Source organism: Chamaea fasciata, unplaced genomic scaffold (assembly GCF_029207755.1).
Source record: "Chamaea fasciata isolate MVZ Bird 193981 ecotype frontalis unplaced genomic scaffold, bChaFas1.0.hap1 SCAF_13, whole genome shotgun sequence".
NCBI lineage: Eukaryota > Metazoa > Chordata > Aves > Passeriformes > Sylviidae > Chamaea > Chamaea fasciata.
Genome location: NW_027094098.1, coordinates 608415 through 626224, shown reverse-complemented (window position 1 = coordinate 626224; position 17810 = coordinate 608415). Strand labels below are relative to the sequence as shown.

General features: G+C 46.0%; 1 protein-coding gene across 15 annotated transcripts in view; it reads left to right on the top strand.

The window, feature by feature from the left end:
* The window catches only part of LOC136296199 (6-phosphofructo-2-kinase/fructose-2,6-bisphosphatase 4), a 50239-nt gene that overhangs the window by 1179 nt on the left and 31250 nt on the right, over positions 1 to 17810 (top strand). For 3 of the 15 annotated variants that reach the window (XM_066195075.1, XM_066195076.1, XM_066195074.1), the window contains exons 1-2: positions 4173 to 4237; positions 4528 to 4582. The exons of 1 other annotated variant lie outside the window; for it this stretch is intronic. In XM_066195075.1, the coding sequence (XP_066051172.1) occupies positions 4173 to 4237; positions 4528 to 4582 (120 nt within the window). Of the gene's footprint in view, positions 1 to 3788; positions 3886 to 4172; positions 4238 to 4527; positions 4583 to 9751; positions 9782 to 9939; positions 9992 to 12869; positions 12946 to 14577; positions 14722 to 17810 lie in introns of those variants that run through there. 11 more of the 15 variants (XM_066195084.1, XM_066195086.1, XM_066195081.1 and 8 more) reach the window with 9 other exon arrangements.

Below are 17810 nucleotides of genomic sequence, written 5' to 3'. Positions count from 1 at the left end.
CGGGCTAGGAGGGGGACCCCATGCAGCTGTTGAAACGTGGTGATGTCCATTGCTTTGTGGCTGAACTAAAACCCCTACACTGCCCCTTTGGTCATTGCCACGATGCTTGTGCTGGCGTCTTTCATGAGCAGGGATTTGTTGGCTGTGCCAGGGCAGTTGGATGCTGCCCTCACTGCTCTTGTCAACACCTGACTCCTTGTTGGCCCTTGTAGCAGGTCCATGGTGCTCATGTGGCTCTTTGAGATGTGAGGAGGAAAATAAAGACGTTAATAGTGAAGAAACTTGAAGACTCTTAAAGATTTTTCGATTTTTAAAGACATTAATTCTGAATTAAACTATTTATATTGGCAAATGCCAGAGAAACTAGTTCATTCGAGGCAAAAAGATAGTAAACCAACTATAACTTGGAGCAATCCCATACAGGATTGATTGATTTTGCAGTGCTTTGCGTAGAGCTGAAGATGGGACTGAATAAATGCCCGTTGTGGGACTCCTGATCCTCGTCCAGTGAGTTGCAGAGCAGTTTGCGAAGTTTCCAGTAAGTTTGCTTAATGTGACCTTACTCAGTTCTGAGGCACTCCCATAATTATGGCTGCAATTAAGGGCAGTAACATCCATTTACATAAGATGCCAGTCCTTTTAAATTGGTGCATCATCTAATGAGAGCATTCATGTAGGGATAGCTGTGCAGGATGAGGACCCAGGGCTGAGAGCATTTTGGGTAGGATTTGGTTTCAGAACTTTCTTGAGGTCATTCAAAGGGAAGGATCTGCTATGAAATAGGACATTTTATTACAAAAATGTACTGATTTACAAATATTACCCTTACCATCAACCAGGATGTTGTTGAACTGAGTGATGGTAACACTTTATTTTTTCAATGTATCATCCATCCAATTAAAAAAAAAAAAAAACAAACCCCAGCCTGGTTGCACCAGTATTTTTCTCAGTTTGATTGCGTCAATGTTCCTTCTGCTCTTATGAGTAAGAGATTTGGTAAATCCAACTTGTGGACAGTATTTAATTGCTGGTGAAGCACTATGGATGTGTTCTGAATGGCTCACTGGACTTGCATGGTTTCCTTGGGGCTTAACCTCTGCCTGTGATGCCCACAGATTTTTCCCTTGAGATAAATATAAATCTTAGACTTGAGGAATGCTTCAGCCTTCTTCTGAAGAAATGACCTGGTGGAGTATTCCCATCTTCCTACTCTGTATGTTTTGTTCTGTTTCTCTATAAATTCGTTTGCTTTAATTTACCGAATGTGGTGTAAGCTTGTGGCCCCACACCCTAGGTGGGGCTTCTTGGGAAGAGTCACAAGGCCAGTGTAGTAGAAAAGGTAAAATTTCTCAAAACACAAGAGGAGGAAGCAGCCGTGAGCCTGAGAAGTGCAGGGTTCCTTGGGTCTGCACAGCTTTTCCCCAGAAGCCATTTTTCTCCCATTATAAGAGAAATAATTAGTCTGTTAACCTTTTCTCACAGGCAAAGTGCTTGGCTTGTGGTGTCTGAGACCATAAGAGGTGAAGTAATTAAATTGTAAAAGGGAGTAAAAGAGAATAATCAACTCCAAACTCCCTAGTCTGTCTAGTTGGGCTCTCCAGCATTTAAAATTAAGTAATTTAGGTTGATTCCTGATTTCACTAGGTTTTTACCAGGCACTCAAAGTGAGGCTGCCAGAGAGAGTCCCTCATTGCTTCACATGGGTTGTTATTTCCAGCAGTGGTGGATTTTGGGGCACGGTTTGGTCGTGCAGAGGGGCAGTGTCAGGGCCAGCACGGGCCTGGGGTGCTCTGACAAGGTTCCAGCATGGGGTCAGGGTGGCTTACAAACCAGGCTTTTTCCTGAGTGCCTGCCAAAACCTGGCCCCAAGTATTGTAATCACTCACTTATTATGAATCCTAGTCTCCATAGGTGCTGAACCTGTCACCTGCTGAGGTGCTGACCTGGTGAAGTAAAATCACAGGATGGTTTGGGTTGGAAGGGACCTTAAAATCCATCCATTTCCACCCCCTGCCATGAGCAGGGGCACTTTCCACTATCCCCGGTTGCTGAGATCCCATCCCACCTGACCTTGGACATTTCCAGGGATAAGGCAGCCACAGCTTCTCTGGGCGCCCTATGCCAGGGCCTCACCACCCTCATGGGGAAGAATTTATTCCCAATATCTCATCTAGCCCTGCCCTCTGTCAGTTTAAAGCCATTCCCCCTTGTCCTGCCACTCCGTGCTCTTGGGAAAAGGCCCTCTGCAGCTCTCTTGGAGCCCCTTTAGGCACTGGAAGGTGCTATAATATCTCCCAGAGCCATCTCTTCCCCAAAATCACTCTGATGTGCTGAGCCTGTGAATTTGTGTCCATTCAGAGAAGAAATACTTGGTTTTTTTTTGTGTAAAATGTGTCAACTTACCTGTGCTATTACAGCAGTTCGGTTTTAAGTACCTTTAGGGTTGTGTTTTGATTCTGCCAAACTTAACTCTCATTTGAGAAGCTGCTGAATGAGGAACTCTCCTGGATGTTGGTGCCTGCAACATTTAAGGCTCTGGAGTAATGCACTGGAATTAATCCTGAAGCCCTGAAGCACTGAGCTGCCATGAATACAAATGATGAGTCTCTTAATTGCAACTGACTTGTGTCCATGTGATGGATAAAAAGGATGTTTTGCAAATGTTTTATTAATAAAATGGGGTGGATTTGTCATGAGTGCCCTTGTAGAAATAATCTGCCAGTTACACTGGAACATGGAATTTAAAGCTGCAATTTCTGCACTTGGATATCTGTAATGCCTGTTTGGCATTAGTTTCCAAGTAGATTCAGTATGTTACTGTATTGTTTACAGGCCATGCATGAGTAGAAAAATGTAGGAAAAGATAAAAGAAAAAGGTGAATAATGGATTTTAAGTTCTTGCCTCTCTTTTTGACTCTGAAGGTGAGCTAGAGTTGCCTGAACTCTTTCCTGAGTAGTTATTTATAAAAAATTTTCTTCTGTATCTGCATGGCGCCCTGTCATTGTGTGGAGCTGGCTTCACACGTGTTGAGCCTCGGGCATTGCCAGGGGAGCTGTGTGATCCAGCCTCCCTGGCAGTGTTCTCCTCCAAGCAGGAGTTACACCAGCCCTGCCAGCCCCAGATCTGCTGCGGGGTTGGTGCCTGTCACCAGAGTGACACCTAAAAATGGCTGGGACGTGCTATTCCTGCCTCGCTCGGAAAAGCCACTCGTGGTGCTGCTTCTCTGGCAGCGCATTCCCACGTGAGGGATTTCTCCGTGCAGCAGACTCGGTGTTGTCTGCAGAGGCTCGCTTTGATCCTGCCTGCTTTAGGTGCCTAAATGGGGAGGTTTCCCTAAGCAGCAGGAAACTCTCATGTCTGGGTTAGGTACAGTGGATAGTGTAAATCAAAACAAGGAAAGAGAAACATTTGTGGCCATGTATTATAGCTAAAAGTTTCTATATGGCCACACCCACTCTTTTCGCATAAGGTGCTGTTTTAATGCCTCTGAAACTGCTTCTGACCAATGACCACCAACACTCTTTGCATTTAAGGCTGGCTTTTCCTTCCTTTTAAGTTTCCTTTTATGGCCATATATCTCCAGAAATCTAATTGATGTTGTTGGTTAATAACAAGCAACGTTTGTTGTTCATGGGAACCCTGTTGATGCCCTTGAGTTCTGCAGCATTTACCTTCTGCATTAAGGAGGGGAAAAAAAGAAGAGCTTTGTATTTTTTTTTTCTGCTACCCATGTGGAAGTGGTTTCCCCAAAACAATGAGGAGATTTCAGGGGTTCATGACCTCTTGCAATTAGAAAATGTCAGACGGGCTGTGAGAGGTGGACTGATGGGCCAGAGGAGGAGGGGGCGCAGCCCTGTTCCTGCCGAAGTCATTTCTCATTTTTGGTGGGAGCTTGATCTCGCAGATTCTTCTTTATTTTTCCCTGAGAAATGCTCCATTTGGGGATTAGAGTAGAGGAGCTTAAAAATCCAAGCAGTTCCAGAAGAGATATCTCCCACAGATTTATGTCTTGGGGTTTTAAGTGATTTTTCTCCCCCAGGTTGGGCCAATTCCAGGGATTTGGGCTCGTCTGTTGTCAGTCCCAGGTCTGATGGGACCAGCTCAGAGCACTGTGTGTCCTGGGAGCATTGGCAGGGTCCCTCTTCACTCCTGCTAGCCAGTTTTCGTTAAAATGTGGAAGACCAATGTTTCTAAGACCTCTGTCTTGTGTGAAAGAAGGTTCAACTGTCCCTGGTGGTGAGGGGGGACCTGGGCAGGCACAGACCGACCCAGGGTGGGGTGTTTGGGGCCAGCAGTCCTGGACAGCTGGTGTTTCACTGGGGGTGGTGACTGTGAGGGCTGGTGTGCTCATTTGCTTCTGATTCCCTTGCTTTGTTTGCTGTTTTTGTATCCTGTTCGGCTTTCAATTGATATTTAAATTTTGGAATGTGTTTTTACACATTCTGGTGCCAAAGGCTGTCCCTTATGCCATATGTGATGGAGTATGGCCTTCTGTGCACCTGAATAATTTTTTGTATTTTCTCTAGGGACACACTTGTGCTGAACCAAAGTTATTTTTTTCAAAATATAAAGAGAAATCAGGTGAGCTGCTTTTAAAAATTTGTTTTAAAGAGAAGGCTTCTTTCCTAATATTATGCTGGAGCCTCACTTGGTGAATGTTTCCCCTTGCAAGAGTTTAATGTGTAGCATTTGTGCTATTTAGCCTGTCTGCATTCTGTAAATTTGATTATTTTGGCTGTCATAATTTTATTACTCTTATTAAGCTTCCTCATTTGCATATTGATCCTGTTAGTCTCAGGAAGCTGATAAACCATCTAAGTCTACTTGCAAAATGCACAGAAAATGAGAAATCTGCCCTGGAGGCTCCAAATACTGAGATTCACTGTGATTTAGATCTGTATGTCTGGCCTGTATTTTTTTCCCCTTCGGTGTTGCTTTAGACTACCTGGCTTCACTGCAGTTTGCCAAATTAGGATGAATTTTTGCTTTTATTATAAATTCTGTCGCTGGTGGCTTCTGAGCAGCTTTGCTCTGGTTTGCTTGTATTTTTATTTGGATGAATACCCTCCTTTTTCACAGAGCTTAAGAATATTTCCAGCAGCAGCTGGCGTCGCATATGCTGTGAGTTGTTTTCTTCCTTGTGTCAGTGTCAGTTTTCCATGCTGGCTTTCCAGACGGATTTAATCTTTACTTTCACAAAACCTGCTTTACTGTTGCCTGTGGGACATGCAGGAACCCGAGTGTAACTGAGAGGACTTCAGGCCCGTTGCTCTTTGTTCTTGCTTCCCTTGCCATGGGCTTTTCCTTCAGTGACCCACCTGTTCTGTAAAGTAGGCTGGGCTATCCTTCTGTTGGACTTTAACTCACTCCTGTCCCCCTTTTTAAAATTTGTTCTGTCTCTCAGTGAAGTCTAGTCCCTCTGACAAGGTGAGGTTGTACCCCCTCTCCCTCAGCCTCTCCTATCCCAGGGCTGCTTTGGGTGCTTCTCTCTATTTACATGTTATTTATGTCACTGAAATGTTTGCAGACCCCTGTTTTGTTCCTGTTCTGCACGACCTCTCTGCACAGTCACTGCTGCCTCCAGTGAGTTGTTGTTCTTTCTTTGGTGATGCTCTTCCCCCCTCCTGGTCCAGCGTTTCCTCCTCCTCCCACGGTTTGACCTTGTCTTGCTCTTGTCTCCCGGTGCCCTTTTCCAGGCGTTCACATGGCTTCAACTTCTATTAAGTGCTGATGACTCACAGATTCACTCGACACCTCCGAGGGTTTGTCACCCAGCCCAGTGGCTGTTTTCCTCCTTGCCTTTTTCCCTTTGAGTTCCCCATCAGTCATTCAGTATTTCACGCCCCAAACCCCGGGTAGTGCTTCCCAAGTTCTCTTATCTCCTGTCTTTTAAAGTGCTGCCGTTTCACAGGTAGGTCTGTCCCGAAGCCTTCAAGATTTTTGAAAAATTAATTTGGTGTACTTCATACATCTGAATCACATGCAAATTTTGTGTACTCTTTGTTGTCAGCATATTCTCCTTTTCCATCTCATCAGACAACTTCCCTAATGCATCTAGTAAGTTTTTACAGATGTTTCCCTTTGAAGTGACAGCTCTTGTGGAATTGAACTTCTGAAGTCAGTTGATAGCATTTGGTTTTAAAGATGGTGTAAAGTGTTTTATTTCTACTCTGAGAAGGGAGCTGCCCTTGTTTTAACTTTTTAGTTTAAATTATTTAGCAGCCTAGACCTACTGTTATGAGCAAGTGGGATTCATAGGATCCTAGCTGAGTGACAGGAGAAAGGATGTGTATACACCAGAAATGTTCAAATATCTAATATAAAAGTAGCTGAGCATAATTCATAAGCCTGTCAGCCTGGATAAGGGCTGTCTGTTGTACTTAAATCTGTCAGTCCTTTCCTTGTGCTCCCTTGAATTACATTATACTCATACCTGCAAACTCGGAACTGGGGAGGTTTTCTAATGTGCTGGGTGATTGAAAAGGAATAGAGAGCTTTGAGGTGATAGAGGCACTTTCAGACTTATTAGCACAGGTTGCTTGTAAGCAGGTTCAAGAGGCACAAAGACAGACATCCCCATGGATGCAGGTGTGTTTTTGTTCTCACTCTCAAACGCTGCAGATTAATCCAGCCTTTGTTTTCTGTGGTTGAATGACGGATATCAGGTGACTGAAGTGGACTTGCAGGCAGGTGGGCAGTGTCTGAGGGTGCACCCACCATGCAGGGGCTGTGCCAGGCTGTTTGTGCTGTTGCTGTAGTAACAACATCAGGTTCTACCAGAAAAATGTGCAGGAATGACTCTCCTCAGTGCACTTGCCATCTTAGAAACCCGGGATTTTCAATTAACCCCTGGACATGTGACTGTAAATAGGCAGTTTGTGCAAATGCTGTGTGTTTTGATGTCCTCTTTCTGCACTCCCTACAAGCACAGGCCCCCTCATGTAAATAGTTTGGAGTCCCTGGTCACTCTGGGAAGAGGGTTTATCTACAAATGGCTTTTTACCTCTGGGTTGCACTTAGAAAACATGAATAATGGATGCCATCTTTCCTTTATGTTGCATCATAACAGGAAGATTTAAAATGTTGCTCAACTCTGTGATGATGGGAATAGTTTTAAGCAATACCTGGAAGCACCACTTGAGGATCTTGCCTGTTTTTCAGGGGAATGATTTCTGTGTTCTCTCGGAGATAAACATGGGAGAGGACTTCTTGGACTGAAGGTGTGAAGATTTAGTGATTTGTCCTTCAGATTTAACGAACAGAATTAATGCAGGCTAGCCTTAAATCTACCCCTAATGCCAGACTTAACACAGGAAACTTCCTTGTGTGAAAACAATAGCGTCTCATCAGAAGGGTTTATCTCCAGACATTAAATTCCTCCCACATTTAGAAGAGATCTATCATTTATTCTGAAATGTGATAAACATCTATACTAACATATTTATGTACTTGGAAATAAGGAAAATACTCTGAGTGGCCACGCCTTGAGGAATGGTTCACACAGAGCTACCGAAGAACAGGGTGACATTGTGGCAAGGTGTGTGTTATTTTAGTTGATATTGCTGTGTCTGAGTCTCAGCCGTTGCTCGGTGGTTCTCATGCAGTCCACGTGTTGGTGAGCTGACTTTCTGCTGATAACACGTATCTCCCCAAGCAATCTTACATATCTCCCCCGATACAGTTTATATTCCTGCTATGCAAGGAGTGAGTTTTGTGGAAAGCCATCCAAGAGTTTATTGGTACAATTCTCTCAATAAAACCTTTGTGTGGCTGGTGCTCGTTTCCTGATGGTTGGGTCGTGATGGTTTGGGAAACACAACCGTGCTGGAACCCAGCCACACATGAACACTGCTGCCAGGGATACCTCGATGCTTTGCATGAGCTGTGAATAACTCTGATGATGTTTCAGTAGACAATGAGGAAAATACCACAAGAGCAAATTGCTGGGGGAATTGTTTGTCTCTCTAGCCAAGTAAGTGTGGTGTGAGGCTCCTGAGTGCCCGACCCCTGTCAGATCTTTCCTTGTATCAGATGTGTTGATGGTTGTTGGAATAGATAGGAACTTGTTTTCTTGCTGATTTCCCTGACATGAATGTTTTCTGTTTGGATGAATTATTTTTTTTTTTCTTATCTATGTTAAGGAATATTTTGTTTCAGCTCAAGGAATCTCTTTAGTATCTGTATTTATATGACTTTGTGTGTGTGGGATCTTGGGTGTTTAAATCTATTCCCCAGGTAGCACTGAAGAATTTTCTTATCCTTAGTAGTAGCTTATTCTCATCTAAAACATGATTCCATCTGGGTATTTGTTATCAATCTCTTTGATAGATTGATCTGTAGTGATGAAATCTGGTAGTAAAATGACCTCTTACAAAGTAATATCTGAAGGTGTATCTTGCTGAGAGCAGATTCTTGCTTTACTTCTGAATTCTTAATGGATTTTTGCTTGCCTTTGGGGTAACAGTCTACTCCAAGACTACTGGAACATTTCCGCTTTAGGCAGTGATAGAAAATAAGTTATGGAGTGAATGGTGCCACTAATAAAACTTACTTGTTGCTCAGAAGAAATGAAGGAAGTGCTAGGGCTGTGTATCACAAGGCCTGGCCCTCGTGATTTCAGTTGGTTTGGAATCAAGTCCCAAATGGAAGGACCTGTGGAGATGGTCTGGGGAACCTGCTGAACTTGTCATGTGGGATGCTTGAAATTTTTGGGGACTTAGTGGGCTATTTGTCATTTTTGCTGGGTTGACTCCTGGGACATTAGACTCTGGGAAAACAAAAAGGAGGATGGCACTTTGGGTTGAGGAGGGAACCATAGGCAGCCTTGATGAGATGGGAAGCCTTCATTTAAGAAGCTGATGTCACAAAGGGTCTTGAGAGCCTGAACTGAGAAGGTGAGTCAGTGTATGTAACTCTGCTAACCCAGCATTGCACCTCTCTGCCCTGATTGCTCATTGTGCTTGCTAAGCTCTGAATGGGAAGGAACTTGGTTCTCTGTGGGAAGCTCTGTGAGAAGCTTTTAGCTCCCGAGGGATCTCTTGTGGAGAATGACTGTTCCCAAGGCATACTCTGTGTCATCATCTAGGAGCTCAGGGACAGCCCAGGAAGAGAGGTGCTTTTTTTGGTGCAGTTTCCCTAATCTCTGGGTTTCCTTGGCAACTGAATAGCAAGGCTGGGTTAGTACCTGGCTTGCAGAGGTCACAAGATACTGAGCAGAAGGGCATTGTGTTTTAGGCAAACTGTTAGGGACTTCTCTTGCACAGGGAGGAAAAACCTGCCAGGCTTGATCTGCGTTTCAGGAATATGGGGATTACCTGGAGGAGAGCAGTCTGTTCCCTGCTGAGGTCTCAGTGTAACAAGGGATGTGACAGAACAGGCCCAGTGTCCCAGCTGCTCTGCAGCAGCTTTGGTCATTATAGCAGAAACTGGGTGCATTTACTAGTCTTTTTACTATGTAAGAGCACCCCAACAAATACTTGGTCAAAAAAACCCATCAGCAATATGCCTCACATCAGCTGAGTGGGGAGAAATCTCTCCCTCACATCAGCTGAGTGGGGAGAAATCTCTCCCATTCCACCTGAAACCCAGTTTTGAAATGCTGGACTGTTGTTACTTGTGAACAGAAAGGGTGAAGCATAGTTGTGTGTTTGGTCACTGACTCCTCTCATTGGCTTGCAGTGTTGTAACAGCCTTGTATAAATTAGATCGCTGCTGTCCTGGGGTGATGCTTGCAGCTGCATAGATTTTGGCCAATGAAGGACTGCCACCAGCCTGCTGAAGGTATATTTGAATTTTTTTTTTTTCATTGAAAGAGAAAATCAGTTATAAGCTCAACAGGAATTACCCTGTCTGCTTTATACAAACACTGTGATGCAGCATAGCAGGCTGCCTGTTGGCTGGTCAGACCCAGCCAGTCCATGTGAAACTGGGGAGCTTTGGATGAGTATCAAAGCTGGGGATGAGATATGCGTGTGGCTAAAGGCTGTGCTGGTGTGTGTCTGTATTTCTTGAATAACAGCCATATGTAATGATCATTGTAAAGTCTGTGTTCCTCTGTGTCTCCTCAATTTGTGCTGAAACAAAACTGGTGCTGTGCTAGGGGTGATGTTTTCTTGTGTATTTGTGAGTGGGGAACCTCACAGCGCTGTCTCTGCACCTTCTTAAACGGGGATAAGAACTTAAACTCTGATCTCTCCCCCCCCTCACTGTTGCCAGATGTAGAAAATGCAGGTGCCAGTGTTAAGATGGGATCATTTAAACTAGTTTCTGTCACCTCGAGCTGGAGCAGTAATCTGCCATTTGCAATAAGAGAGGGTTTGGATTTCAGTTTTTCCCAGCTGATCATTGCCAGCTGTGTGTGTAGAGGTCAGGGACTGTGGGTTTTGTCAAAGTAGATAGCTGTGAATGTGTGACTGCAAAGTATATGCCATGCCATATTGGAAGGAGAAAAACTGTAGTGAAATTGAAGTAATATATTAATGATGAAATATAATTTGTTGGTGTTTCATATCTAGAAAGAAATGGGGATATTTGGTTCAGAGTGTGGACTCACTCCTCCCAATATCTTTTTTTCATTTGGGTTAAGAAATAACTCAGGGCTGGTCGATGGGCTTTCCTTCCCTGTAACTTTCTGTAAACTCTGACTCTACCATGCGTGCTTAAAAGCCAAGTATGTATTTTAGTTCTGCGAAGTTTTCCTATCTCCTGGCGCGGCCGGTGTCACTTGGCTGTGACAGGACAGTGCCTTTCGGAAGGGTAACGGGGAATTCATTTTCCCCGGAGAGCTATTTGGGCGCGGGCGGCTGGGCGGGCTTAGGGCAGTTCTCGGCACAGGGACGGCCAACGCTCCGTGTCCCCCCACGGGCTGCGTGTGTGTCCCCTCCACCCGGCTGTGTGTGTGCGTGTGTCCCCCCAGCCCGGGCTGTGCGTGTCCCTCCCCGCCGGACTCTGTGTGTGTGTGTGTGTGTGTGTGTGTGTGTGTGTGTGTGTCTGTCCCGTCCCCCATTCCGGGCTCTGTGTGTGTGTGTCCCCCCCTCCCAGGGCTCTGTGTGTGTGTGTCCCCCCCTCCCCGGGCTCTGTTTGTGTGTGTCCCCCCGGGCTCTCTGTGTGTGTGTGTGTGTGTGTGTGTGTGTGTGTGTGTGTGTGTGTGTGTGTGTGTGTGTGTGTGTGTGTGTGTGTCCCCCTCCCAGGGCTCTGTGTGTGTGTGTCCCCCCCTCCCCGGGCTCTGTTTGTGTGTGTCCCCCCGGGCTGTGTGTGTGTGTGTTTGTGTGTCCCCCGGGCTCTGTGTGTGTGTGTGTGCGTGTGTGTGTCCCCCGGGCTCTGTGTGTGTGTGTGTGTGTGTGTGTGTGTGTGTGTGTGTGTGTGTGTGTGTGTGTCCCCGGGCTCTGTGTGTGTGTGTGTGTGTGTCCCCCGGGCTCTCTGTGTGTGTGTGTGTGTGTGTGTGTGTGTGTGTGTGTGTGTGTGTGTGTGTGTGTCCCCCGGGCTCCGGGTCCCCCCCGCGCTGTGCCGGGCCGGTGCCTTTGCTCGCGGCAGCCACCAGGGGGCGGCCGCGCAGTGCCCGCGGCGGAGCCGGGGCGCCGTCTGGCGGCGCGGGCGGTCCCGGCCCCCGCGGCACCCTGGCGGGTGTCCCCGGGATGTCCCCGGGCCGTGCGAGAGAGCTGACGGAACGCTCCAGAACCCCCTGGCTCCCCGCTGGCTGTGCCCGTGTCTCGCTGTCGAGCCGCAGATCCGTGCTGGCTCTCAGCTCTCACTGCCTGTGGGTGGGTTTGTCCTTAGCTGTTGTGCTCGGGCACCTCTGGGACACTGGCAAGTGTTCTTCCCCTGTTCCAGGTAGCGAGTGTATGCTCCCAGAGAGATGGCGGAAGGACGGAGAAAGAGATGTTGTGTGATTTATGGATGTTTTATGGGCTGTCAGACTAAAAGGTGATATCTTTACTAGGGAGAGGAGATACATGGACTTTACTGGCACGTATTGTGAACCTTGGATTATATGGCTGCCATATGATACAGCATGTTCACAGATAAAAGTTGGGTTTCTGTAGAATCAAGCAGAAACCTTGGTTCAGTCTCTTTTATTTCTCCCTGTCTATAAATAATTACCATTTGCTGTAGGCATTAAACCCCAAGTTTTCTGTCTTGTCAGTCATTTCCAGAGAATGGGTGTAACTTTGTCTCTTGGCTCAGGCACGTTGTTTCCATGCTGCAGCTCATTTTCCAAGGCTGCCCTTCCCCTTGATGTTTTGCCTCTGTAGAGAAGTGGTTTCTCAGGTAAGCTCTCTGCTTACCCTGGCCCTGGGAGCAGATGATTTGTGCAAGTGCTTTCCCAGGTGTAAAGGCTTGTTCATGGTTTCTCTGTCGCAAAGCTCTTCCTCCACCTGCAGGCATCAGCTCTGCTCCTCCAGCCTTTGCCTTAAGACAGCAGCTGATGACAATGATACTGTGCAGACGGTGATCTCTTCATGTATTTGGAATCTAACGAGCAACACTTGTTCTGTCTTTTCCCAGAAAGTCAATGTAGTGATGTAGTGCCCTTGTAAACCATGTTTTGAAACGAGACCTCAGGAGTAGCACAAGATTTCTGTGTTTGCTTTCTCTGTGTCCTTGGTAAAATAGCTCATTTCTGCACTGAGGTTTAAAAACAAACCGCAAAACAACTAACCCTTGAATACAGCATAATCACATAAGCTTATTGTCAAACAAGCTGAACTCATTGCCTCACAGAAACAAAGGCTAGCAGGTGTCTCTGAAAACCCCAATGTTATTACAGACACCTGGACAAACCCTTAACTGAAGTTTTGTGCAGGTGCCACTGCTTTGAATCTGCCTGAACAGAAAGGAATTGATTAACTGGCCCTGTGCCTGGGACTTTGAGGATGAGATTTAGAAAGGTGTTCATTCACCCCACAGACTTCTGAAAAGTGCTGTTCTCCTATGAACAACATCAGGTCAGTGTTCTTGGTTTGAGGTAGGTGTGTGACGGACTTCGGATTTGCAGAAAGGAAGTACAAACTTGGTTTCTAGAGACTGGAAGGATTTAATAAGTTTTCTACTTAATGTATGTAAAACAAACCTGAGCAGTGCCATTTATAAATTTGCATTCCTATTAATCTCTTGTTGCTGTTAACACAACATCTGTTGTGGACTCTCCTGGCTTTACCGCAGGCATTGTCAGGAGAGCTGGAGAATCTTGGTGTTGGCCTGGCTGTGATCACAGGAGGGTGAGGCGGGGACATCCTGGGGCTGGACTCTACCCTGGAGTCTGTCATCTGTGTGTTGCAACGTTCTGTGTGTGTACAGAAGACAGACTTCTGGGAATAACCTGGGACAGAGACTGAGCTGTTCCTGCTCACACCTCTTTGGGCAACTCTTGGTAGTAAACACACAGTTGACAGAAGAAACCAAGAAGCTTTAAAGCATTTAAAACCTCTTTCTCTTTTCTCATTGTTTTCTGATCCTGCAATGTAGCTCCTGTAGCCCCTCTGCCCCTCCCCAAGTCAGCTGTCGACCCAAAAGAAAATCAGGAAGAAAATCTTGAGTAAAAATACAGTGTAAGGCACCTGCAGTGGAAAACTGTAATTGGTCTTGGGGAGAAGGAAGTAACTTGGAACAGAAGGAAAACTAGGTCAAGCAAACATGGTTCTGGAAAGGCAGTACTGACACTCCTGGCAGTGTCTTGCCAAATGTCTCTGAGAGCTGATTTTTTTGTTGTTTAGAAAGGTACATTTTAGCTTGTAAAAGAACAGAAAAACTAAAAATAATCCTCAGGTGATCAGAGTCTGGTTAATATTAAAAAAGAAAGTATGTACTGGCCTTCACTTGTGTTTAGGCCAGTGTCATAATAATGGAGTGATTAATAATGAAAGTGTGTATTGCATTTCACTACCGTATTTTCACTGTGTCGCATTTATTTTCTGTAAAATATATTCGATATATTTGTATATATGTGTAATCGTATATGTGTATATATGTGAAATATGGAGCTTTTTTAGGGCTTTGCTCAGGCCAGTTAATAAAGTGGGTTTCCCTAAGCTATAAAGGTGATGTGGAAAGGTGACAGCTGGGTGTCATGTTTAGTCAAACCACTGCTCCCACTGCAGCTTCCCAGGGCCGTTTGTTAACAGCTTTTTTTGGATGGGGGGGGGTGAGCTAAATAGAATGTAGGAAACCCATGGTTTACTTTTGATTTTTGGCATCGCTATTAATTTAGCCTTCAGGCCAAAACAGAGTTTAATTGGAAAAATGTATCACTCAATGCATGGCTTAAAACACACTGCACTCTCCCTGGGCGTTATATATTTAGGTTTTGGGCTGGTTTGGTTGTGTTGTTTGTTTTTTTTTTTTTAAAAAAAAAAAAAAAAAAAAAGGCTTTTCAGAGGCAGCGTGGTGCTGCCCGCAGCCAGAGCAGCGCAGCACCAGCACGGAGCGCAGTCACCTGCTGGCAGCACGACCCTGGCCAGCACCGGGACCTTCCCGCGGGGGTCTCGGCGGCCCCGGGGCGGCTCCCCCGCGCCTGGGGCACGGCGGGGCTGCGGCTTCCCCCGCCGGCCCTGCCCCGGGGGCGGCCCCGGCGCGCCCCGCCCGCCGCCACTGCGGTGGGAGCCGGGAGCGGCCGAGGATGGCGGCGGCAGGGGCGGCGCGGGAGCTCACGCAGAACCCGCTGCAGAAGACGTGGGAGCCCTACGACAACGGGCTGCCCGCGGGACACAGCGCGCAGCGCGGCGGTGAGCGGCCCCGGGACGCGGGCGGGGGGCGAGGGGATGCAGCCCAGCCCCGGCGCTGTGCGGCGGTCGCTGCCCGGGGCGGCGGTCGCGGTCCCCTGTGGAGGGTCGAGCCCCGAAAAGCTGCTGGCTCTGTGCGCGGCGGAAGGCAGGGAAGCTCAGCTGGAATGAATGTGTTTTCTGGTTGCTTTTGTTGGTGTTTTGCGGGTTTGTTTGGGTTTTTTTTTTTTTAAATTTATTGGACGCTCTGGTGTCAGGGAGCGTTTATATTCAGTATATTCGTCTTGGAGGGAGGCCTAAAAATGTCTCTGTGTTCTTGTTTTGGTTCTTGTGTTCCTTTGTGGTATTTTTTTTTTTTCCCTTTAGGGCCAATGCTGTATCAGCCCATCTGTTCTGTGAGTTAATGACTTCCCATATTTTGAGGTGCAGCCAACCAAGTCGTCAGCCTCCTGAGACTTTGGCTGTCGCGTTTGTAAACCATAGTTCATTAACAAACTTTGCCTCACAGGTTGCTTTTCCCCCCCTTTTAATTTCATTTTCCCCCCTTACTTAAGTAACTGAGGTCCGGTACACGGCAGTTTCGCAGACAAAAGGGGCTTTGTCGTGTAGAATTGTTTGTATTTGTCATGCAAAGAGGCTGTGCTGACAGAGCTGAGGCTCTGCCGGTGTGGCAGGACTCCATGGGCTGCAGCCTTGGCTCTCTCTGCTCTTGCTTTGGTCCAGCCTTTGCTAAAAAAGAAAACCAAACCCCTCCCCCCCTCCAAGAAAAAAACCCCAAACCTAAACCAACCCTAACTCTCTTGTTGTGTTCTGGGCAAGCAGGCCGGAGTGTGTTTCTGTGAGAACTGAATTACTGCAGCATCTGAGCCATAGTAGGTTGAGATGAATGCTGAAATAGGAAGAGGCTCTGAAAATGTGTTTAAGTGCTTTATCAACGTGCTAAGAAGACTGCTTAGTTTTAGCTTTAATTTGGCATTTCTTTTCCAAGCAGAGTAATAGCTGTTACAGCTCTGACACAGATACTGCTTTACAAAAAATTCCCCAAACCCATGAATAAAATTGCATGTGAGTCACGTGTAATTTGACAATGTACACTGTCTTCTTGGCAGAATTATTTAGCTTCACTTGACTATAAATTAAAAAAATATTTCACATGCCTGTTCGGTTTTTTGTAGGACTCTATAAGTTTAATGCCTAAGACCCCTTATAAATGAAAAAAAACCCCAGTTTTGCTAGGAAAGGAGATTGTCTTTTTTTTTTTTTTTTTTAATCCTTTTGCAACCCTACACATAAAAAGTCTGCAGTCATTTGTGACACGTAAGAATAACAAATAGCCTGCAAAGAAAATGAAGTTACTCTTCCTTGATAAAACCATCTATCTCGTTTCAGCAAACTGAGAACACTTCATAATTTTTCCCATACAAGGGTGTTGCAGACTCCTTTTCCCTAAGATTTCCACGGACCTTGCCTTGCCCTATGTTCTGGTGAGGCAGCGTGACCTGTGGGTGCTGTAAGCTGTGCTGTGGCAGCTCAGGGTGGACTGCCCAGATGGGTGATTTGGAGCTGTGTTGGGTTCACCAGTTCTAGTTCTTTGCTGCTTCAGGTAACTGTGTCAGATGTTACTGTTCCAAAAATACCAGCTCAAGGTGGAAGTGGTTTTCCTGCCCTCAAGTGTACCTTTGCAGTGAGAAAAGTGAAGTTAGTCATTCTGTGTTCTGAGTTCCTTGGCTAAACAAGATGAACTCTTTCAGTCTCCTTTGATCGGGATTTTTGTTTTCTCCTTCGTGCTGCTGACCTTTATCTGCACTACTTTAGTCTTTATCATTCTAGAAGGTGGATGAGCAGAATTGTACACACTTCCAGTTGAGGACTCGGCAGATTTGTCTACAAAAGGACTTCCCTGTGTTAGCTGTTTATAGTGTGATTTTCTAAAAGTTGTAGCAACTACAGTTGTCTGGGGAAGAAGAAATCTGTTGAGCAGTGCCAGGGTTTAGCTGTCACAGGGCTTTGAAGAGCCAGTTCTTTTAGTCTGTGCAGTACAAGGTCTTCGAGGAGGAGTTGTGTCCGTGTACAGCCTACTGAGCAGGCAGCTTTTACCACTGGTAGCAGCTGAAGTAACTGTTTTGGTGACCTTCCAAAGTCACACCTGAAGGCACTGGAAGTGCATATTGATATTAATAGCTGTGGCTTGCCTTTTGTGGTCACTTGTGAAAAGTTTTGTCCGTGAATAGGTTGAATTAAAGCTGCTCCTGGCGTTGGATGTTCAGATTGCTTTAACCTCTGAATCAAGCAGCACACGTGGGCTGTAAACATGGACATAAAATACAAATAGCCAAGTAAGCCCGAGTGAAAGTTGTTTGGGGAGGCCAGCAGAGGATGTTTATAGTGAGAGATAAATAGTGAACTTCCTGTGGTTAAACAGTCTCCCCCCACTACAGTTAAATGCTTTGTTTCCCTACAGCTGCTGGAATTTGGTCATTCTAATAATGGTCATTTGCGGTTGGTACAGCAGTAGAAATGTACATCCAAAAAAAAAAAAAAGTATCGAATTACTATCTCTGCTCTAAAGAACTCTACCCTTTGAGCACATGCTGCTTGTGTGTATTTATGCTCCTAATCCTAGGAACTGAAAATAGGAGACCGAATGAGGTGAGGATGGTGCCTGAGGAGCAGGATGTGTGAGGGGAACTTTGCTTTTGGCATCAAAGCTGTAGGAAGCAAAAGGTGACCCTGAGGAAGTGGATGACAGAGCAGCTTGGAGCAGCTGATGGCACAAGGCTGGCCTTGGGACAAATGTGAATTCTGAATCCCTTGTACCATGGTGATGTTAAAAACATGGTTTGGACCAAAAGAGGAGAGACAGATTAGAGGATAATGGACTTCTTCTGGTGTAGGAGCAGATGCTTTTCAGGAAGAACAGCAGGATGGGGAACTCATCCCCACGGAATGCAAGGAGGGGAGACTGGTTGTCCTCATTGATCAAAAGGATACGATGGATTAGCAGTGGTTAGCTTGGATATGTGTTGGGTAAAACATGTCAGGCTAACCTTATTTAGAAGGGTGGTTGTGTTGGATTAAAGTCAGAGATATTT